The following is a 23463-nucleotide window of genomic DNA, read 5'->3' on the forward strand; positions in this document are numbered from 1 at the left end:
ATTTGGGGGAAAGTATGTTGCATAAAACCTTGTTCAGCATCAATAGCATGGCTGAAATGAATGTGTGTGGGGCGCCATATAAAATGTGTTCAGCTTGGTCCCGAGGAACCTTCCACTATATATTGTGCACGGTATTTCTTTGCTTGATTAAATACATTTAAAATTACTTAATTTAAGAGTATGCATCATGTAAGTAAATGATATACCTACGTGCTCTGGGGCAGGTTGACCTGCAGGATATCTGATAACCAGTGGTAGAAGAAGTATTCAGCAAACCTGCAGTCTAAAAAATACTCTATTAAAAGTACAAGTACTCATTTTATATTACTGGATTATTGATGCATTAGTCTATATCACTTAAATATTACATCTGGTAAAGTTGGGGTTAATTTTACTTTGTTTATATAGTGCAAGGTGGCTTAATGTAAAAATATACAGCAGGATTCTTTAGTTGTTTTACATGTATTAATAATGTGAATCTACAGAGTACCTACAAAAGCGATTAAATAAATGTTGTAGATTAGAACTATAAAGTAGCATTAAAAAGGTAATCAAGTAAAGTACAAGTACCTCAACATTGTACTTTTAACTTAACTTGAGTATATACTTATATTGCATGGACTTATATTGCAGGATTTATGCACTATAAACTCACGTGTTATTATTGTGCCTTTCGCCCATTAAGGACTGGTTTGATGATTTAAATCAATCAATAAATTGGTACAGCAAATTGGCAGACATTGCGTATGACGTCATGTGCAGAGCTCGCGATCCTGGTATAAAAAAAATTTAAAAAAAGTGGCGGCCGTTCGATCTCGGCGCTGTGTGTGATTAAAAAATATATATATATATTTTTTAAATTTAATTAAATTTATCAATACTTATGAAAGACTTCCATAAAATAGTGCTAATGTTGCTAGCCGTCGGGCTAACGTACACGTTCGTCTTTTGTTGAGCGCACTCCTCCCCACCCCCTTGTTCCTGTGTGTTACTCCGCTGTGGCGGAAGTAAGTCGTATCGCTAGGGCCTCATCCTTCCAATGGCGACTGCAAACAGGCTGAATAGAAAGCGGGAGCAACCGTGGAGGGGGGTCAGAGCTGTGTAACCGAAATTAAATAAATATATATCCTATTCTCTGTAGTCACAAAGTTAAGCCTTGCAAAATTGTTCCACCTCTCCAAAATCACGGCCGATTCAATGGCCAAAAATCGGAACATTTCGCTCCTTGAGTCGGGTAAGCCGCAGAAGTAAAAAACCCAACTGATAGCTTGATTTACATACGATATCGCTCGCGCTAATTGACATCCTAACTGCTGTTTTTTCTCACGCTTTAATGTCTCCGCTGTTTCAATTTCAGAGCTCTATTACTTGATTTCTCGTTTTCTAACAACGGGTCCGTGTCGGAGAGCGGCTGAGGTGAGCTTGGTGGTGCTTTTGACTAGTACCAGTGTGTAGTATTTCAAAAGAGTTTGACTAGCTAGTTTATAATGAAGTTAATAGAATCTAATCGGTATCTCTTTTAATCCTACTGCAGGTCCTCGCGAGCGAACTAGAGGAGTATCAGGTGTGTATCCTCTGCTGCTGCTGGTTAACGGCTAACGTTCGCTAACCGTCGGTTTTGGACTTGAGTTGCATGAAACTTGTCCACTTCTTTTTTTTCTTTTTTTTTTTTTAATACTTCTGGACGTCTCACTCGTTTGACATCACCCGGCTTTTTTGTATTAGCTAGCTGTGTACATGGTGCTTTTCTGTGGTGACTCCGCTTTTACCCCAAAACTTGTGTTTTCGACAGCTCTTACCCGGCAGATTGGACTGGCTGGGAAACGAGCACCCGAGAACATATGAAGATTTGGTGAGATTAAATTTAATATATGTGTTATTAAAGCTCATTGTCTCATTGTTTTTGTCTTGTGACAGACGGGACTCGGTGTCCATGCTTCTTGTTTACGGTCTTTGTTCTTTTTCCTTGCTACTACTGTTGGATTATCTGGAGGTGGGACGGTCGACGTGGTCGCAAGTCGTTCCCACTGTCTTAATTCGTCGGTGTGAACTGTATGGTCGCTCAGAAAACTGTATTTGGATAGAGAGAGGGTTTAATATTATTTAGCCCCGACTGTTGTACCGCAGAAAGGGTGGGTAGTTCGGCTTCTTTGCAACGTCGAGACGGCTCCGCTGGCCAATCGGAGACCGAGATGCGCTGTCTCTGCGTTATTTAGCTGGTGACCTGCGCTGTGATTGGTCATTAAAAAGAGAAGCCACGCCTCTCGGGATATGAGCTGAGAAGCACATGAAACCACCAACTATACCCTGTCCCACATTTATTCTGACTAAACTGTTACAGTCTGTTACAGGCTACAGTCCCTGGAATATTACACACAACTAAAGACCACACAATGTCATGAATATAGTAGAAGTTAAATAGACAGTCTCAAATCAAGATGGGTTTCTTGGTTGCTAGTTTTCATATGAAACAAACTTAACCAGACTGATCAGTACAGAATCCTACATTACATACAATTCTACAAAAACTAACATCTGCGTTAGGACAGCCAACAAACATTGTCATTATTGATACAGCTGTTGTTCCGATTGTTTACAAACAACACAACAGAAAGTAGTGAGATATGTCGATCACAAGTTCTGACATCCGCAGGTGACTACTTAAAATTACTTGAATTTACCGGTTGTTATTTATTGGTTGTTTGACATTTTAGTGACCTAATTGATTGTCAAAATTGTTGCTTATTCGAACAATTGTTGTCTTCTGTGTTTGGTCACTACTCATGTCACTACTCTGTGTTTTTGTGACCCGTCAGGTTGCAGCCAACAGACATATTGCACCTGACCATTTGCTACAGATATGTAAGCAGATTGGACCCATTCTTGACAAAGACGTGCCATCATGTGTCCCAGGTGTACACTCTCTCCTGGGGTCTGGAAAGCAGTCGATGCTGAGGACAGCAAAAGGTACATCTCTTCAAGTATTTCTGCAAAATGTATAAATAGATTTTTTTTCCCCCTTATCCATGTATTGGTGATTTTACGTGCCTCGTACACTGACACACTATTTGATTTGTTTGTCAGACTGCGACGGTGTGCGGTTCAATGCTTCATCATATGCAGCCCTTCACCGGGGCAGACCCCCGGAGAAGCCTTTCAACTGCAAGAAACCTCCACACCTAGGTACGTCTGGCCTCGCTCAATAAGCATCAAAATACATGAAATAGACAAATGGATATGCTGGACATTGGTACATGTACTTGCTCCCGTCTCCCCATTAACCCTGCATGTTATGTATGTATGTATGTATGTATGTTATGTGTACTGTATACATACTGTGTATTCCTCTTTACCCTGACCGTAGAATTTTGGGTAGAAGGCATTTCGTTAGGCTATTGTTGTCAAATAACAATTTGGTGCTTTGCCACGACTTCGCCAGATTGTTCGCCTTGATGCAGTCTGTTACCCCGCAGTGCTAGTCGCTATTAACATGACAATTGTCTTGATCATAAGTCATCATTTCATCTACAGATTTGCAAGGAATCATTGGTGTGTTTTTAATGCTTTACTCCCTCGATTCCCATTTGCTGTGACAGTTATCTACTACAAGAAATGCTGTTGAAGTTATTAAACTGTTGATTAAGCCACCTTTAAGAGGACATGCTCTCCAAAAAAGGCCTCGTAAAATGCTTAAAACAGCTTCATGTTGAGGCGGTGAGAACTTGAAGCAGATGAGAACAGTACGGACCAGATGCATCAGACTTCAGCAGTGATATTGTTGTTTTTTTTTAGAGATGGGGATGGCAGTTTTGTTTCATGCAGTTGATGTAACCCGGGTTCGATTCCAATCCATGACCCTCTGCTGCTTGTCATACCATCTGTCTCTCTCCCTGTTCTCCTGATGTTGTCCTGTTGCTCTAAAGAGGCAATAAATAAAAAATATTCTTTAAACTTAAAAAGGTTTATTGGAAGACAATCCATTTACATGCTTGGTTCAAGCCCAACAATAACAGCTTCTTATATTTAATTTCACCCTGTGACGGTGCCCTTCCACTCCTGATCATATTAGAATAAATGTATCCCATGCCCACATATTTGTGTTAATCCCAGTCTTGTTTCGTCACTGTTTTCTGATGATTGGCGTCTTTTAATCCACAGTGAAGGTCCATCGAGGGAGAGAGCTGACGGGAGCGCAGCGCTTCAGCTCCGTCAACCCCGTCAGCAACTATGAGCACATGCGGCTGCACAGGCGGATCCTGGGGCATCTGTCTGCAGTGTATTGTATCGCATTTGATCGCACCGGTCTCAGGATCTTCACAGTAAGATGGAGCTTGTCAACATATCGCCCTATTTAGAAATATTCCTCTACTTAATGTGCGGGGATAACCGTGTCCAGTAGAATATTAAAGTAGAAGTTGGTATTTGTCTTTGTCAGGGCTCAGATGACTGTTTGGTGAAGATCTGGTCTTCGTTTGACGGAAGGCTTCATTCGACGTTACGAGGACACTCTGCAGAGATCACAGACTTGGCGGTTAATTACGAGAACACACTGATTGCTGCGGGAAGCTGTGACAAGTCCATCCGTGTGTGGTGCCTTCGTACCTGTGCCCCTGTGGCTGTGCTGCAGGGGCACAGTGGATCCATTACCTCCCTACAGGTAAATGGATCTCTGTCAGGGAAAAAGGATCCCTTTTCTATACGAACTTGATTTTATCATCTGAATTAGTTATTATATTTAAAAATAATTGTATTTATTGGACCATACATTTGTGATGCGCTTTAAAGATTGGGTAACAGTAACTGTTTTTTTAATAATGCCTAAAATAAAACAACAACAAGAAGAGGAGGTGGTAGCAGGACTGGCAAAGATATGTTTCCGTCAGCCTTTCATTCAATCTTGTCTTCATCGCGATGACAACTTTCCTCAGCCAAGTGTAAAGTCTTTACTGCAAGTGGATAAAAACATACTTCCTGTTACCATTGTTGTCTGTGGTCTGGTCACGGGGCGTGTTAATATTTAACCCTCCATGTAGGATCCATGTCTTTATTTTAATAAAATGTGAGTGGTTTCAGATGGCTCACCTGTGAATGTCTTGTGTTCTCAGTTCTCACCGTTTGCCAAGGGCTCCAAACGCTTCATGCTGTCCACTGGAACTGATGCCACCGTCTGCTTCTGGCAGTGGGACGTCAACAACATCAACTTCAGGTGAGAGCTGCTTTAAATGGGATTTAAAATGGTGACTTAGTGATATTCAGTTGTAGTAATTAAGAAAATAAACACCTGTGAGAAACATACACATCTGCACAAATAAATGGTCAATTCATTTTGATTTAAAGTGTTTTGCTCTTTTTAAACTAGCAAAGATTGAGAATGGTGTTTTATGGATACATAAAGGAAACATTGACATTGCTGAGCAAACAGTTTAACATGGTAAACTGCAGGCTGTTGGATGTATATAGTAGTTGGATATGACGGTTCTTTTCATGGATATCAGCAGTAGACATGTAGCAAACATTGGAAGACAAGTCAAATTGGGATGACAGTCTTTGTGTCCCAACACTGGCTACTATATTAGTAAAATAAGTGCATTCAAAGAGCCTGCTTTACTTTGACTTTCCATCATTTAGTTGTATAGCAAGCAATCAGGTAAAAGTATAAAACACATAGAATATTGACTTGAACTAAATGGGTTTTAAGTAATCTTCAATTCCCTCAAAGTGTGTTAATGAGTCTCACCTGACGAAGGAATGTGAGATCAGCACCTTACCCGACTGTTGATTACATCAGTCATATTGAAGTGGAAATGCCGGTTAGATTGGATGAAACTTGCAATTACTTCTTTGTTTAAAGATATGCCAACAAGTCAATACTAGATGTAAAGGTGAGCACTGGTGCTAGGTCTGTAAATGAATTAAACTGCTGGCTGCCAGTAGTCATGTGTAGGACAAGACGATTCTTTAAATCCTTCTAAATATCCCCTGCAACCAAATATTGTGTATTTTATTGTGCACGTTATTCAGTTAAATGCACTTTTCCTGTTCTGAATAAAATCAGTAAAACATTTTCTTTCTATCTTTTCAAGCGATCGGCCACACAAATTCATAGAGCGGCCGAGACCCGGAGTTCAGACTGTGTGCTCCTCATTCAGTCCAGGTATTAGTCACTTTAGGTAGACGCTTATGTTGAATGTTTGTACTGTTTATGTTTAATTAACCTGTGTCTATGCTACAGTTCACAGAATGATCATCTAGCTAGCACATATTTATGACAGACAAACTTTTATTTTTTCAGGTGGGATGTTCTTAGCAACAGGAAGTACTGATGACGTCATCCGAATATATTACTTGGGTGGCGGAAGTCCAGAAAAGATATCTGAGCTCCACGAGCACACGGTAAGAACAAAACATAAAGCTTCAGCTGTAGTATCTAGCTTAAGTTATTAAACAGTCCACAGTCACTCATGAGTACTATTCTGCTCTCCGCTCAGGATAAAGTCGATAGCATCCAATTTTGCCACTCGGGTGAAAGGTACAGTAGAATCCTTGTACTTAACTCGCCATTGTTTTGTGTTTAATAGTAGATATACTGAATGAAATGTAACAGTGTGTGAAGTGATGGTTCACGGTTTGGTGTCGTCCTGTCTCAGGTTTGTGAGCGGAAGCCGAGACGGAACAGCACGGATCTGGAAGCTCCATCTGCGTCAGCAGTGGAGGTGCCTCCTGCTCAACATGTCCGCCACTCTCCCCGGGTAAGCAGCACTGTGCTGTCGTACAGCAGCGCTTATTCTGAGTGTAGATTCCTTTTGATGTGTCCTCAATATTTGTGTCTCTCAAGAAGAAATAGTGAGACAAGGACGCACACTTTTATAAGCATCAGGAGAAGAGTCTCTGTAGAGAAGTATTTGGAAGATTTGCTTTGTTAGGCACAATCTTTTGCTCCATTGGTCGCCTCAGAGAGCTGTTGGAGCGTGTACAAGTAAACCAGCTGCTGATGTAAGCTGAGGAATTCTTTTTCCCAATGTTTTATTTATGCGCTTGTCAGATTGTATTAGCCTTAGCACAGCCTTCTCGCCTGTCTGTAAAGCAGTGGTTAACAGATTGTGAAGACATTTCTTCCCGCTATGGTCTGAATGACGTCATTATTCTGATAGCTGAACATCTTTGCCTGCTGATGTAAATGATTTTTTAAAATACTACATTTGTTGCCCAATTTGAACCTTGTTTCTGAATTGTAGGTTAATGAAGGCGTTAATGACGCCCGCTGAAAGATGAAACTAACTAAATACGTTTAATCTGAGGAGGGTGAAAACATTGAGTTGGTGCTCCCTGTTGTCATGCTTTGCCTGCTGATGTAAAGCCATCAAACAAAGCCGAGCGGCATAAAGTCACCCAACAGCAATGTGAAGGACGCATGAAAGCTGTGATTGTAAATCAAGGTTATTCCACCAAATATGGATTTCTGAACTCTTCCTTTGCATTATTCGAGATCTGAAAACACTGCATCTTTTTTGTTATTTTGACCAGTTGTCATTTTCTGCAAATAAATGCTCTAAATTACTATATTTATTTTAAATTTGGGAGAAATATTGTCGGTAGTTTAAAGAATAAAGGAGATGGATCTTACGGGATGTCAAGCACCTTCTAGTTGTTGCTAAACAGTTGGAGCCTGAACTACACCATATCTGCGACATGAGGACAGGCTACACAAAAAAACAAGAAGCAATGTCAAGCAGAAGGAGTGAGAGTCATGGGGAGAGACTGAATCTCCTGGAGGACGAGAACCAGTTTCAACATGTGGAATGAGGCCGCAACGGGAGGGAGGGAGAGAAAGAGAAAACCAAGGGGAAATGAATGGACAACTTCATTTTTATAGCATCAAATACAAGCAACTCATTTTTTTTATTCTCATTTGTGTTCAGTATTGAATCAACTGTATCTCCATTACATAGTATGCTTTGATAGTTGCATCATGTAGTGTGTGTGTGTAATATCTAATTAGATTTTTTTCTCTCTCAGTGTTGAACCAATGAGTGAAGAGGAAAGCTACTTCAAACCCAAAGTCACCATGGTAGCGTGGGATCGCCACGATATTACAGTCATCACGGCTGTGAACAACCATCTCCTCAAAGTGTGGAACTCCTACACAGGACAGCTGCTACATATCCTTAAAGTTCGTGTTTCTCCTTGTAAAATATAGAGCAACGTGGATATCACAACCACCTAATTTAACCTTATTTTCAGACCAGAGAGACTAACTTGAACATTGTTTTCAGGGCCATGAGGCTGAGGTGTTTGTCCTAGAGCCGCACCCTTTTGACCCCAGGATCATCCTGTCTGCCGGCCATGACGGGAACGTCTTCATCTGGGATCTGCTGCGAGGGACGAACACACAGCACTACTTCAACATGGTACACTGAGCACTATCAGGCATTTACATGATGGTCAACACAACAGTTCTGTAACACGATGAACAGACAGTTACAGACCCACCATAACACACAACATGACAAAGACGGCAATAAGCAAACCAGTAATAAAACAGACCTAGTTCAATGTTTGTCATCAGTTTACCTCGGTCTCACAGTTTGCCATCAAGGGTTTTTCATCCTCTAACTCTCATTGTTCCTTTCCTTTCCATTTCTGTGCTGTACGACGAGTTTGACTGCCTTATTATTGTGCATTTTTGGTTTTCTCTCCAAAAAGTGTGTTTTAAGAAAAACGTAAGGTCCTGCAGGATCTGAAAAGGAAAAAAAAGCAGGCAAGAAAGTTGGTTTCCCTCGCTAATGGGTTTCTGTACCTGGGGTGGTTTTGTGTTTGTCTTCCAGATTGAGGGCCAGGGTCATGGAGCCGTTTTTGACTGCAAATTTACCCCTGATGGGCATCGTTTTGCTTGCACAGACTCCCATGGCCACCTGCTCATCTTTGGCTTCGGCAGTTCCAAGCCGTATGAGAAGGCAAGGATACCACTCGTTTAAATGTTCACACAAACAATTGTCGTCTGATGAAATCTGTTGTAATGCTGTTTTTAGGGATACTTGTTTTCACTTGATAAATACACTACAGCATTTTCCAGATGTTGTTATAGCCCTTCAAATTTAACACTTTCAAATCTTACTGTATAGTATAAAAATCTGACATTGGACGTCTCAAAATAAGTGTCCAAGAAAACATGAACATAACAAAAACCTTAAACTTCCTCTTTCTCCTGGTCGTCACACAGCTTCCAGACCAGGTGTTCTTCCACACGGACTACCGACCGCTGATCCGGGACACCAACGGCTTCGTGCTGGATGAACAGACGCAGCAGGCACCCCATCTCATGCCCCCGCCTTTCTTGGTGGATGTGGATGGAAACCCCCATCCACCAAGGTAGACATGATGACCTTCTATCAGTTACACACCAGTTATTACCTGTGGGATCAGTTGTTTGAATGTTTGTCTCATGCAAATTCTCGATGCCCGAGGCCATTATGAAAAGCAATACTAAGCCGGGTTCAAAATGTTGGCACAAATATTTGTGTTCTATGTAAATGCATGCAATGTTTTTAACAGTTCACATTTTTTTAAATGTCTTGACTTGATTTTCAGGTACCAGCGCCTCGTCCCGGGCCGGGAGAACATTGCTGCTGAACACCTGGTTCCTCAGCTGGGATACGTAGCCACCAGTAAGCAACCAGCCAGAAGCACGCCTTAAATTCACTATAATTAGCTAGTTTACAAAAACATAAATTCACTTTTTGATATATACAGTAAGTGACAAATCTCGATTTAAGAACATCTGAACCATATCTTTGATGTCTTCAGTGTTTGACCAGCGTTGACCTCTGCTACCATCCCACACATGCTCTCTGTTTCCCTGTTTGATGGCGTCTTCAGGTGATGGCGAGGTCGTGGAGCAGGTGATCAGCCAGCAGACTGCAGAGCACGACGAAGTTGCGATAAGACGCAGCAGCCTTCTGGACGAGGCCATCCGAAATCTCCAGCAACAACAAGACCGGCATAGCCAGCTTGGGACAGAGTTGGCTCTGCCGGCGATACCAGAAGGGCCAGCTGAGGCACAGGGCCACGCCTTGGCACCGAGCACGCCACGTAGAGGTATCGATGCGCCACCCGTGTTTTATCGGATATTGATCTTGTGAGCTGTTGGATGCTAGGTATGTGATCCTTCGTTGCAGTGTCTGTGAATGATCGAGCAGACGTGCAGTCACCCCCCAATGTGGGTCTGCGCCGCAGCGGACAGGTGGAGGGCGTCCGGCAGATGCACCAGAATGCTCCTCGCAGCCAGATGGCCACAGAGAGAGACCTGCAGGCTTGGAGGCGCAGGGTGGTGGTGCCCGAAGTGGCACCCAGCAGCTACAGGTACCAGAGATAGCAATGTTAGCTTCACCGTCAACAGCTGGCGCGTGTGACTGGCAATGTCTGTACTGTTGTGGTGTTTTGTATTAGTTTATGTTTCTAAGTGGAAATGGATACTTCTCCCATTTTAGATAACATCAATATTTTAATAATACTCAAAAGAATTCAACACAAACATCCATGTCAAACGTACCCATCAAGCAACAGAGAGTGGTTTACAAACCTCATGAGATTTTACAGCGTTTATTTTACATGACATTTTGTGTTTGTTCTACTTAAGTTTCATACATCGTGGATTTTGTTTTTTTAGGATCCAGGAGCGCCTGCGAGCAGCCAGAGGAGATGAGGAGATGGTTCTGTATAATGCAAAGAAGAGACGCATTATCTACAGCAGCTGTCGAGTAGGTTTCAATGTAGGAAGTCTTCAATGGCAATTTGAAACTATGGCTTGTGTACCCGTGTATTGTGAGTAATTATCACAGTCTGTACTGTAATTGGCAGGAAAACGGCATATTCATTAAATGTGTTGTGTTGGAATGTGTCATTCATATATACTGTGTCGATAAAATGTATCGTCACTATGCTTCTGTAGGATTGTTAATTTATTTATATATATTGAGATAATTGTCAGCATTTTTTCCCTCTGTTCACAACTTATTTCTGTAAGAATCTTTGCACTGGTTTTGAGTCGGCCCGTCTGTCCTCTCAGGATGATTCAGATGATGATCCTCACACAGCGAAGCGAGCACACGGCCGCAGTGACGCGCTGGAATACATGGACTTGTCCTGCGAAGAGGGAGAGGAGACCGCAAGTTCAGAGGTACACACCGAGCTATCGCTTTCTCCGCTCTCCTGTGACATTACGGGGGAAAAAAATGTCATTTACCTGTGGTCTTTTTTGGGGGGAGTTCACGCAACTTCCAGTTTTTCATTATTGAATCTGTTCAGGACAATGAATTGGACGGCAGTGAAATGAATTCCTCCAATGATGAGGAGTGGAACAGTGACAGCTCAAGGTATAACGTTTTATAGACTTAGAATTTGTTTTAACTTGTTTAGAGTGCCAGATAAAAGGGTTTTCCTGAATCACAAGAATGATCATATAGACAGAAGAGTTTTGTCTTTCACGTTAAAATCTTGTATTACTCCTTTGTGTTGTCTTAGGTGGCAATCCCCACCCATCTGGTACCCCAAGCAGGTTAAAACAAATAATTTAACTACGTTTTTCTGCCTGTTTTCATATATGTAATTTAGAATTATAATCGTAACTGCTTTTGATTTGACAGCCACACGTCCAGCGAGTACTCGGACTGGACAGCAGACGCCGGCATCAACCTGCAGCCCTCCACCCCCTTGTCCTCACGGAAACGAGTGCAGCGCAGGCTCAGCAGCTCTGAAGAGGAGGAGGAAGAGAATGATAATGAGGAGGAGGAGGAGAAGCAGCAGCAGAGTGACGAGGAGGAAAAAGCTGGCAAGAAAAGCAAAGAGAAGTCCAAGAAAGAAAAGTACAAGTCGCCCAGGGTGAGTTATTGAACACAGCGCAGTATACGCAGTCGCCAACCGAATGTCTCGCTGTCTGAATCCTAACCGGTTGACTGTTGCCCGGACTCTGTGTCTGTCAGGGAGGAAATATAATGATGAATTTAAAACAGGCTCATATTTACCCTTGTTTTACATCTTCAGCGTCCAAAGGTCCGACTGTCCATCAACAGAGAAGTGTCCAATGAGTTCAGACCCTCACCGTGGATCACCGACGTCATTCCCAGGAAGTCTCCTTTTGTTCCCCAAATGGGCGATGAGGTATTTAAACAAGGCAATTTACAAGAGCATGAGGAAAAAAGCACTCAGTACAGTACAGATTGTTCTTTAATAAACAGCAGCTGTGTTGATCTTTTGGTGGTTTAACAGGACGTCATGATCACAATCCTGTTTCTCATCTTGTAAAAAAGTTTACTGTCTAAGCTCTGACTCTCTTGTCTCGTCAGGTGATCTACTTTCGGCAGGGACACGAGGCCTACGTAGAGGCAGTGAACCGAAATGAACTGTACCCCATAAACCTAGACAAACAGCCCTGGAAGAAAATGGAGCTACGGGTAAGACTACGGCAAATAAGAAGATAATAAAAATGTTCTTGGTAGAATACACAGAACTCTGAAGAACATCATGTACAAAATCTTCACGGATGTCATAACAAAAAAAACTTTCTTTTTTTTGTTATTTAAATGTAGGCACACCCCCCCCCCCCCGCCCTCCCAGCATGTACCCAATATATTGTTTGTTTTTCAAATGTGTTCTAGGACCAAGAGTTTGTGAAGATCACCGGGATCAAATACGAAGTCTGCCCTCCAACCCTTTGCTGCCTGAAGCTGACTCTTATTGACCACGGCACCGGCAAAATATCAGACAAGTCCTTTTCTGTCAAGTAAGCAGTATCCCAACGTGAAGGCGGCATTTAAACTGAATGTATATAACATGGAGGTTATGATTCTAAAATGTGTTCTAGTGAAAGCCTACATTTTGGTTGTGGGTTAGTGTCATGATCAGGACAAAACTTTGAGGATAAAAATCAGTTTTTGGCTCGACATGTTGGCTGTAATGCGTTTGTTCAAATCAATATAATTCAGCTTCAGCTCCACAAAGACAAAGTCTTGAAAGTTTATTGCAGTGTTCTCAGAGTGGGGTCCGGGCACTCTGCCAGGGGGTTCATGAAAAGTTTTCAGATTCATTCATTTAAATTTATTTCTACATCACATCTAGAATCTTATCTATTAGAATCTGCAAATATGTTTAATAGTATCATCAAAGGACGTCATGTAATTAGAAATTATCCACCACGTCTGCGTTTTATGCAGCATATTTGCACGGGATGAGCAAAGTCTGTATTTACTGACGTTATTCCTCCGATATGATATCAGGGCTCTGTGTAACACCCAAAAACGCCAATCCAAATCCCAAAATTATGGTCGGTACATAACAAATTAACTACATGGCAGATTTAAACAGGATTAAGATCGAAGACGACATTCGCAATTATTCAAAATGACTAGAGGTCCCAGGTAATTCTGGTCCTGTGCGAATAGGGGTAAAGACCAAATTATTGAGGTCCTAGGTAAATTCTCTATCTTGTAAGGGATCCTCAGCTGAAAAACAACTTGAGAACCTCTGGTTCTCAAGTTGGCTCTGACTACTGGCTCTGACTACTTCGGCATTAAAGTGACGTATATTTCTCCCACAGGTATCACGACATGCCAGATGTGATCGATTTCCTCGTGTTGAGGCAAAGTTATGACGAGGCACTCCGTAGAAACTGGCAACCAAGTAAGTCTGTGCATTGTGTTAAAGAAGTTGAATCTTAGTTTTGAGGCCAAGTAGCATCGTCTTCGTATCGGTTTCATCAATTTCAAATATAGAAGAAAGGTGCTACCAAGTAGTTTATAACTTTGTCTACATTTCAGACTAATAAATACTGTCTACTCTACAGATTATTCTGAGTTTCTGTGTAGATATAGATAATGTGGATTTTTCCTCCTCCTCCTAAATTGGTTCACATCTTCTCTTGTGCAGACGACCGGTTTCGCTCAGTGATAGACGATGCCTGGTGGTTTGGTAGCATTGTGTGTCAGGAGCCATACCAGCCCGAGTACCCCGACAGTCTCTTCCAGTGCTTCAAAGTCAGGTGGGCCAACACACGTTATCGTGATACGGGGAGCTGGAGATATGGTGGTTGTGGCGTCGCCATCATTTCCGAATATCAGCTAGTTTCTAGGACACACTGCTTTTGATATTGTCAGTCTAGGACAAGTCTGTCTGCCCCCTAGTGGTTATTAAGAGGCATGAAGGTGTCATGTCTGTATCATATTAAAGAGTAATTGCACATTTAAACATGCTTTTTTTTAAGCTATAAACTCAATGATACGACTGTACTTAAATGCATCAATGCTGGTCTAAACATACAAATCTACATTTCATGGTAGAAAATGGCTCAAAACGCCATCTGCGCTTTTAAATCAGCTCTCATATTGCAAGGCAAATTCTGGGATGGAGTCGACCGTTTAGGACTAACCTACCTCATGAAATAAAGTAAGTAGGTGTGGTTGCAGTGGGTGGACTATTTAAGGCTCAGACCAGGGGGTGCAATTACACTTTATTCTGAACTAAAACCTAAAAAGGGTATCAGTCAATGTTGTTGGAAGTGTGATGGTTGACTTCGGCAACACTTTTTTGTGTTTTCACCAGATGGGACAACGGGGAAACGGAGAAACTGAGTCCTTGGGATATCGAACCTATTCCAGATGGTGGTAATTCAGACTTTTTACTCGTTTATTTCTGTCACATCCACACACAAACACAGAGCTGATGTCCGCTCACAAAGTGGGGTCAGTGGGGTTAATGCATATTGAATAAGTTCGTCTCTGCCGTGCAGCCCAGCAGCCAGAGACAGAAGGAGGTGGTATCCCCGTGACTGCAGATGAGATGAATGAACTGATGTACAAGCCTCTGCCTGGAGAGTGGGGGGAGAGGAGCAGAGACGCCGAGTGTGAGCGCATCGTCGCCGGCATCGACCAGCTCATCACCGTCGGTGTGTATGCGTGAACACGCTCTCTGTTTGCTCTAAATCGCACACTTCTACTTTCACATGTCTGGTCCCAATTCACTCACGTCAGCGTATCTATAGGTTCCTTTTAACTGCGAAATCATTTCTTCCCATTCGTACTTACCCACCTGCCACTGTGTTTCTGCTATAGAGATTGCAGCTCCCTTCTCTGGTCCTGTGGACTTAGTCCAGTATCCCACCTACTGCACTGTAATCGCCTATCCCACTGACCTGGGCACCATCAGACTGCGACTCAGGAACAGGTTCTACAGGTCAGTCCTCCCTCCAAAGCAACGGGATGGACGTATTTGCCCAGTTGACTGTCGACCCAGCTCTGTCCTTGAAATTCAAATAATTGATGTTTTGTTTGTGAAGACGCTGTGTATTTACTCCCCTCTGGTGATCCACAGGCACCTCTCGGCATTAATTTGGGATGCCAGGTATATTGCACATAACGCCCGCACTTTCAATGAGCCAAGGAGCAAGATTGCCCACTCTGCAAAACTCATCACGAATGTCCTCCAGAAGTTTGTCAAGTAAGTCAAAATTAAGATGATGTAATGATACTGTAATAACATGCACAGTGTCATTCACACTAAATTGACACATTCTTCCTACTTTCCTAGTAATCCCAGCTGCACGGATATCATGGAGATTTACAATGCTGTAGAGGAAATGGATGATGATGATGAGGTGAGTCTGATTCCGTCAGCTTGAGTCATTAGTGTTATATTTTTTTTTTGCTCTAACATGCGCTGCTGTGAAAGTTACAATTGTTTGTTCATAGATGATTTACTAAAAATGGAAAAAAAATCTTTGGGTCACCTTTGCAACTGAAAACGTAATCTGGTTGATAACAATAATGTGGTTACTGCCTACAGGAAGAGGATGCAGAAGCACCAGGAACCTCTTCTGGACACAGACTGCGTCAGGTAAATACACGAGATGGGATAGAATAGATAACAAAGGCCTTTGACATTCTATTGATTAACATTGCTTGTTATTAAATCATCAGTCTGAAACGCATGATTATCTTGGTAGAATTCTGTAGCAGCTGTAGCATTCATTGCACGTCACAATGATTTCCTCTCTTTCTCCTCTATGGCAGCGCTCTGTCGAGGTGGTGCTTGACAGAGACGCCTGGAAGGAGCAGTGCAAGTATCTGCTCACCTACATATTTGACTGCGAGGACTCCGAACCGTTCCGACAGCCTGTGGATCCTCAGAACTATCCAGTGCGTTAACACAACAGACTAAGGGCAAGCGTTCAGCATGTTTTGTGTTCCAGTGTTTTGATGGTCTAAATGGTGTTTTGTTTGCCTGTCCAGGATTACCACAACATCATTGATACACCAATGGACTTTCACACGGTGAAAAGGACTTTGTTCGAAGACCGCTATGAAAACCCTGTAGAGCTTTGCAAAGACACCCGGCTAATATTTGCAAACGCTAAAGCCTACACACCCAATAAACGCTCCAAGGTAAGTGGAAGAAATGCCACGAGAACTGCTCTTTAATGCAGGACATAATCATATAGTTGTAATGTTTGGAGTTCATTTGGTATAATCTTCTTTGGGTCCATCATTTTGTTTGAGCTTATTTTACTGACCTTTTCTGTTCTATTCTAGATTTACAGTATGACTTTGAGGATCTCTGCCTTCTTCGAGGAGCAAATCAGAACAATCATATCAGAGTACAAAACTGCCATCAAAAGCAGCGATAGGCTCCGCCGCAGTCAGAGGTTCCGCAAGAAAATGCAGCAGCAGGATCAGTCCAACGCCTCAAGGTCTGTTTGAGTTATGCATTCCTACAATAATCTGATGGGGAAACAGTTCAGGTGTTCCATGTCTGGTGAAAAGTTGCATTCATTTTTTTTTTTTTTTGTTTTACTCAAGTCAAAAGAAAGCTGCTGTAAAAACTCAGGAAAAAGTGGAGTCGACATCAGTGACCAAATCTACCTCAGCCAAAGTGTCTGTTCCTGAGAGAGCCAGGAGGAGTCGACGCAACAGATCAGGTCACAGCTCCTCGGACGACGACTCCGGCTCCAAAGCTGCTTCGACACCAGGTACAGAAGAGACTCTTAGTAGGTTCCGTAACAGTAGTCTCATCGTTGGTTTCTCTGAACTATTGTCAGCGACGTGGGTGTATGATAAGGAGTAATTCATTCCTCATAACTTTAGTGAAGGCCCAACACCCAACCAGACAAGCCTAAACCAACTTCTCCTCGCGCTCCCTCTTTCTCTCCTCTCCCCTTTCTTAACCTGATAACATCCAGCTGCCTGAACAGCGCAGACTAGTGGCGACATCTGCTCCCAGATCCTCAACTTAACATTACTGGTGACACTGAATATGTGTAAACAAGATGACTGATAGCAATTCACATACAGTACCTGCAAACTTGTCACTTTTCAGTGAAATTCACCGTTTTGAATCAAAATATATCATCCATGTGAATCGTGTAGATCCGTAGAGTTTTTTTGGGGGAGGGGGGGGTCAACTGGCCAGCCAGCGTTTCTCAGATTGGAGTCATACGAGGAGAAAATGTGATGTTCACAATAAAACATCTTTGATATGACGAGTCTTGGCCAATCAGCGTTCAGATATCTACATCTGAACGCTTCATTTCCCTCCGTTGCAGTTTAAGTTACGTTATGTTACGTTACCGTTCAGACTTGCTGGGTTAAGTTAACGTTCGTCATTATCGCGATTTAGGAGGAAAAAAAGTAACGTTATGAAACATGCAGCCTTCCTGTGTTCCGGTTCAGTTCACACGGTCACTCATTAACGTTAAACCGGAACACCGGCGCATCTGCTGGCAGGTTGTTTTTTTTTAACTCAAAGTAGAATGAGGCGATTTCGTGGTCAGAATAACTTTTAAGATAATGAAACATAAGGCCCAGCTACTGATAAGATGATGAGGTCAAAGAGCTTCAGGAAGTGGAGGCTGTCTGTAGCGCAGCTTGACGCAGGGCTGAGCTGTGAGTGGAGCTGGGCCTGGATAAAGGTGGAGGTCTAAACAGACGTGAGTACAGCTTCCTGCTGTCACAGTATTTTAAATGCATTGATAAGGCAGGGTATGCTAAATGCAGCCTCTGCTCCAAGGAGATGAACTACAGCAACAAGGGCTCACGTGCCCTCTCATCACACTGCCAGACATGTTCACTGTAATGACCACAGCCAGTGTACTAACAGTCCCACGTCAAGAACCCTGAAGTAATGAGTGTGTTAAGGTGCCTGTACCTTCATTTCAGCGGGTTGCTAATGCAGAGGTGTATATACGTAGTTCACAGCTATTATTTTACTCTTGATAAGCTACCTTAGCCAGAGTAGATTATCATTTTCATTTAAATAATTTAACTGGATTGAATGCATGTTAATTGCAAATAGAAGATGGGCCACAATTCTAACAGCTTTACAGTAACTGTTAATATGAAGCCATACAGTAACAGGGTTCAATGAAAACGAATCACTTTATTTTGTACAGGCGATGGTTCTTACTACTCTTGCATATCTTTGTTTTTATGACTAAAACTTTTGAAAATGAGACCTCGGTCTCAATTGATTTTATCTAAATAAAGGTTAATAATAATAATATTGATTTTTAAAAAAAAAAAAAAAAAAAAGATGCTAACTAGCCAGCTGTTCAACTAGAGCTGAAATACTGATTAATCACTGATTACTTGTCACCTTTTTCACCTCATGAGTTTGCAGGTATGAATTCAATAACATACAAACTTAACGTTTGCACATGCACAACTATGTCCAAACTTCACTCTTCCGCTTATGAAACTAGTTGGATGTTGTACAGCAAAAACAAATGCAATCATTTGTGAAGTCTGATATTGTAGCTAACGGGTATAGACAAGTAGTGTCATTGTAGGAATCACTTTGACTCTTGACACTTCTGATGGACGTGCTCTTCTTAGTTCTGGTGGTGGAATGAACTCTTAACTGAAGTCAGGACAGCAAAGTCGCTGCACACTTTTCACCAACTCCGTAGTTCAACACGCTTCTAGCAGTTTATTTGGGATGGTTGCATTTCCAATTATCTGGCTCTGGTTCCTTCACTTATTGTAAGTCGCCTTGGACAAAGGCAAAGACAAATAAATGTATAAAATGTATATTTTTAAATGTATTTCAGAGTCTGACAGTGAGAGCGAGCTGAGTGAGGTGGAGAAACGTCGTGGCTCGTCAAGGCACCATCAACTCAGACAGAAAGCAAGAGTTACTAGAAGCAACCGTGCCAAGCAGAGGAAAAAAGGTCAGGAGTCAAATCCAGGTTTCAATCATGCCGCCTGTTAGTGGGGCATTCTTAAGTTGTCTGTTAACTGTGGTTGTTGTTGTTGTTGTTGTTGCAGAGAGCGATAGTGAAGAAGAGGAGGACAGTGAAGGTGAGGATGGAGAGATGTCCTCCCAGTCTTCACGTCGCCGCTACCCCAGCAGGAGTAAGAACAGCAGGAGCGAGACCAGCAGGAGCACACGTCTGACCAGAAACAGTGCTGGTGCAGACAGGAAGAGCACAGGTAAACACTACAACAACCGTCTTAAGCCTCGCTCTTAGTGAACCACAACACACCACCATTAGCCCTCGTGTTAAACATCCCTCCGCATGGCTTGTTTTCAGAGGGCAGAGCAGAGATGAACGGTCACGGCGGCAGATCGTCTCGCAGGGAGAGACGTCGCCACCGGGACTCTGACAGGGAAGAGGAGATCACGGTTCGCAGCTCACTCAAGAGAAAGACGGCGAGGGCGGCTGTGAATAAGATGAAACTCCTTGAAGCATTAGACGAGGAATTTGAGGAGCAGGACGAGGAGGAAAAGCCGAGAAGGAGCAGCAGCCGCCTTCGCCACACAGGCCGGAGCAGCAAACGCACCGCGGTGATCCAGAGCAGCTCAGATTCTGATGAACAGCCATCAAGACGGGGTATACAAAGCTCTTCTTTAAACATTTAAATTCAGAAGAAGTTGCTCTTAGATCTCGTAAATGCAAACAGTCCTTTAAACATGTGTTAAACATATTTGTATTTTATGTTTTGGGCAGCTTACAAGATACATTTTCTAAATTCTGCCCTTGTTTCTCTTTCTAGCTTCTCGGACAACAAAGGAATCGGGTTGCGAATCCAAGGACGAGGAGGATGACAATGACAGTGAGGCTTCATCCTCCTCCCAGAATCTGCAGAATGGAGACTCGAGATCCAGAAAACGGAGGACATCAAGACAAGCTGCTAAGAATAAGGGAAATGGTGAGAAATGTCATCGATCATTATTCGTTTTTGATTTCTAGTTGCCACTTGCTTGGAATTGTGATGAAAGTTTCTCTAACAGTTGGATTTCCTTCCCCACTTTTCCTCTGCAGTTACTTTGTCCCATGTGAATGGACACAGTGCAAAACATCACAAGTCTGACAGCAACTCTGAGCAAGAGGAGGCTGCAGAGGAGAGTTCTGGAGAAGCTGAAGTTTCTGTGTCTCAGAAACGGTCTAGAAGCACAGCAACCACTCAAGCCAGGAAGAAGAGGATTACAAGTGAGGAGGAGGAGGAGGAGGAGGAGGAGGAGGACGAGGAGGAAGAAGAAGAAGAAGAAGAAGAAGAGGAGGAGGAGGGCACTGATCGCAGGACCACACGACACAAAGTTCCCGTCAGCTCAGATGAAGAAGAGAAAGTCAACAGATCTCAGAAACACTCGCACCAAAACGGAAGAAATGTGGAGGAAGCGATCCACAAGGACTCTAAGAAAAAGTGTAAAGTTTCACCGTCAAAAAGCCAAGATAAACAAAAAGCTGCCTCAACTAATAAACTGGATGGTGCTGAATCAGAGGAACTCAGTGATTCTCCAAAGAGATCCAGCCCTCGCAAAAAAAAGCTGAAAAAAGATGAGGAACTCAAAGCAGAAAGCAATCACTCCAGTGAGGAGTCGGAGGATGAAACCAAGTCAAAGAGGCCAACGAGAAACAAGACCAAATCTAAACGGCCTCGTGGCGACACTGCCGCCTCGGAGAGTTCTGAGCAGGAATACAGACCCAAGAGGAAGTCGAGGAGGAAATGCTCCACCGGCTCATCAGACGAAGAGTCGAATAATTCAGACAATGCATCAAATAGACGTCGGAATCTCCGAGCCCTACCAAAAAAGAAATACATCAGTGACAACTCTCCCTCTGAGGAAGACTCTGCTTCTGCAAGCCAGCGTAAACAGGGAAACGGTAACAAAACAGCCACAGCGTCTAGAGAGGGCAGGTATAATACGAGAGAGTCGAACAGAACCTCACCTAATGAAGCCAGGAATCAGCCGTCTTCCACCAGAAAACGTATTTACACCTCAGACTCTGAAGATGGGGAGGAGGAAGGAAAGAAGGAGCCAGTGTCCAAGAACAATAAAAACAGCAAGTCCGGCTCCTCAAAGCGTCCCAAAAGGGAATCAAAACAAAAGGAGGGTAACAGCAACGAGGAAGACGCCTCTTCCCAGTCCGGTTCCAGCGAGGAGGCCGAGCAGGAAGATGTCGGTCGTTCAAGGAGCGGGAAGAATGCGAGGCGGCCGAAACACAAACGAAAGGAGAGCTACAGCAGCAGCAATCGCAGCTCCGACTCGGAGAGCGCGCATTCGTCTTCAGCCTCTGAAAACTCATGTGCCAGCTCAGGGTCCCGCAGCAGTCCAAAGAGGAGGAGTCACGGACGGCCCGGGGTCGGGGAAATGACTGCCGGCCGCCAGCTGAGGCGGCGCCGCCAACGGTCCGCTTCAGAGGAGAACAGCGACGAGTTGTACAGCAAAGCGCAGCAAAAGACTCGCGTGAACACTCGCAACCGGGGCAAGCGGACAGTCAGTTATCACGACAGCGAGTAGAAGGAAGCAGCAGCTGGAGGAGAGAGGGAGACGGACATTAACTGGAGACCTTTAAAGACACTCGATGGCCACGTTATGGTAGTAGCACTGGAGTCCTCGAGAGAAAATGCTGTGAATCTGTTTCATTCAGGGATATTTATATTTTCTATGAAAAACATGTTTATAGATGTAATACAAATTCAAGCATTTTTGAAAAAGCTGGTTTTCACAAGGATACAGAGCAACACCACCGCCCATACTGCTTGTTGTGATTTTGGCCAGCAGAGTAAACCATTCTGGGGAATCGTGTCAGCTTGGGTGCTAATCTAATATACCTCTGTTAAAAGGCTTGCACTAAGATACACTGTAATGAGGTATTTCATACACTAGTTTTGCATTAGAAACTCAGGGGTCAAATAAGTTTACTGTAGTCTCAGACATGCAGTTGTTTTTTGAGCTAAAGTACGGACAAGAAACGATTCCAGGTTGGCAGATGTCCGAGCACACACTCACTGGACGAGTTCATGTTCACACTTTGACTACAGCACTCCTTTGTAAATCCACACACTTAATGCTTGACATGAGCCAAATGAACGAATATTTATTTTCTCCCCCCCCCCCCCCCAAATACCATTTTTCATATTTTTTTTTATTGATTAGTTTTGTTGTTTTCAAGTAAATAGATGTAAATAGTTGATTGAGATTGTCTGAAAGGTTTGTTGATCAGTCGGTATCAAAACGTTTATTTAAATTTGAGCTTTTTTATTTTTCTCTTTTTTTACATTTACCTACATTGTCTTGCCATATGTCACAAATTGGTACCTTTTTGCCAAGTACATGGAAACAAAAGTACTTACTGCAAAAATGCTGTGATTTCTCATATTGGGAAGACCTTTTTATTGTTCTGCGTTGTCTACTTTCAGTATTAAATTGATTTTCAGAGATGACTTAAGACATTTTGCCAGTCACATGGTTTGGTTTTGTTTATGGGGAGGTTTATAAATACAGTCGCTTTGACATTTTGCTTAATGTTTTTCATACTACACCTTTAATAAATCGCTCTCACAGGAAAACTGTTAATGCAATGTGGTTGTGGAGTGCAATGAATGAGTTATTCCTCATATTAATAAAGACATCATTTCAAGGTGTATTCTGTGTTTCACTTAATCTTATCTATTGACATCATGAATATTCAGTAATTAGATGGCACCCATCTCGCTCAGTTTATTCATTGCAGGTATAAATTTAACACAGTAAGAAATACAATAACAGGTATTTGTGAAATCCTGGCTTGTAGAGATCTAATTCAATTTCGGCACATAAACCAAGTTTAGGACGAAAGTATTGTATTTCTGTCTCCAAGGAGTTTATATCAAGAATTAAAGGAATAGTTCAATATTTTAAGAAATGTTTATAGGGAGTATAGTTCCCAATAGATTATAATCATTCATTTAAATGGTATTCACTACTCTATTTTCGAGTCTCCATTTTTAAGACCTAACTTGATTTAGATCGTAATAAATTTAATTGAACAGAGACAATCGTGTTGTGTAGTTTTGCCGCTCTGTCTCTGAATGCTTCACGGCAGACCCCCATTAAAATGTTTCGAGGCAATCCCAGAAGACAAAACTATTGATTTCTTGATAAATAATTGATCAGCTTCTAGATGAAATAAAACCCCGATTAGCGTTTAATTTG

General features: G+C 42.5%; 1 protein-coding gene across 2 annotated transcripts; it reads left to right on the plus strand.

Moving 5' to 3' along the window:
* The first annotated feature begins 1008 nt into the window (after nucleotides 1-1008).
* Nucleotides 1009-22913, plus strand: brwd1 (bromodomain and WD repeat domain containing 1). 2 transcript variants are annotated; one of them, XM_031860908.1, is made up of 44 exons: nucleotides 1009-1234; nucleotides 1358-1416; nucleotides 1535-1564; nucleotides 1793-1852; nucleotides 2817-2967; nucleotides 3085-3183; nucleotides 4159-4319; nucleotides 4436-4657; nucleotides 5106-5206; nucleotides 6084-6154; nucleotides 6293-6393; nucleotides 6489-6529; nucleotides 6648-6749; nucleotides 8017-8170; nucleotides 8274-8408; nucleotides 8826-8954; nucleotides 9221-9369; nucleotides 9589-9665; nucleotides 9877-10095; nucleotides 10176-10359; nucleotides 10667-10769; nucleotides 11066-11176; nucleotides 11305-11372; nucleotides 11643-11877; nucleotides 12040-12156; nucleotides 12342-12449; nucleotides 12654-12778; nucleotides 13592-13674; nucleotides 13921-14032; nucleotides 14593-14654; nucleotides 14780-14935; nucleotides 15102-15222; nucleotides 15361-15486; nucleotides 15577-15643; nucleotides 15832-15882; nucleotides 16059-16184; nucleotides 16278-16430; nucleotides 16578-16735; nucleotides 16845-17014; nucleotides 19091-19210; nucleotides 19308-19472; nucleotides 19574-19873; nucleotides 20037-20192; nucleotides 20306-22913. In XM_031860908.1, the coding sequence occupies exons 1-44, from the start codon at nucleotides 1198-1200 to the stop codon at nucleotides 21784-21786; spliced, it is 6756 nt and encodes a 2251-aa protein (XP_031716768.1). In that variant the 5' UTR covers nucleotides 1009-1197; the 3' UTR covers nucleotides 21787-22913. The 2 variants fall into 2 exon arrangements, with proteins under 2 accessions (XP_031716768.1, XP_031716769.1); XM_031860909.1 differs by having other exon boundaries at nucleotides 10667-10757.
* Nucleotides 22914-23463: the final 550 nt, after the last annotated feature.

Source organism: Anarrhichthys ocellatus, unplaced genomic scaffold, assembly GCF_004355925.1.
Source record: "Anarrhichthys ocellatus isolate YVR2014 unplaced genomic scaffold, GSC_Weel_1.0 scaffold24, whole genome shotgun sequence".
Lineage (NCBI taxonomy): Eukaryota > Metazoa > Chordata > Actinopteri > Perciformes > Anarhichadidae > Anarrhichthys > Anarrhichthys ocellatus.

Excerpts from the sequence above, each read along its gene's own strand:
- brwd1 (XM_031860908.1), top strand. The coding sequence starts at position 1,198 with ATGGCCAAAAATCGGAACATTTCGCTCCTTGAGTCGG. Across the intron at positions 6,394-6,488 it reads CTGAGCTCCACGAGCACACG|GATAAAGTCGATAGCATCCA; the intron begins GTAAGAACAAAA and ends CTCTCCGCTCAG. Across the intron at positions 13,675-13,920 it reads CCGTAGAAACTGGCAACCAA|ACGACCGGTTTCGCTCAGTG; the intron begins GTAAGTCTGTGC and ends TCTCTTGTGCAG.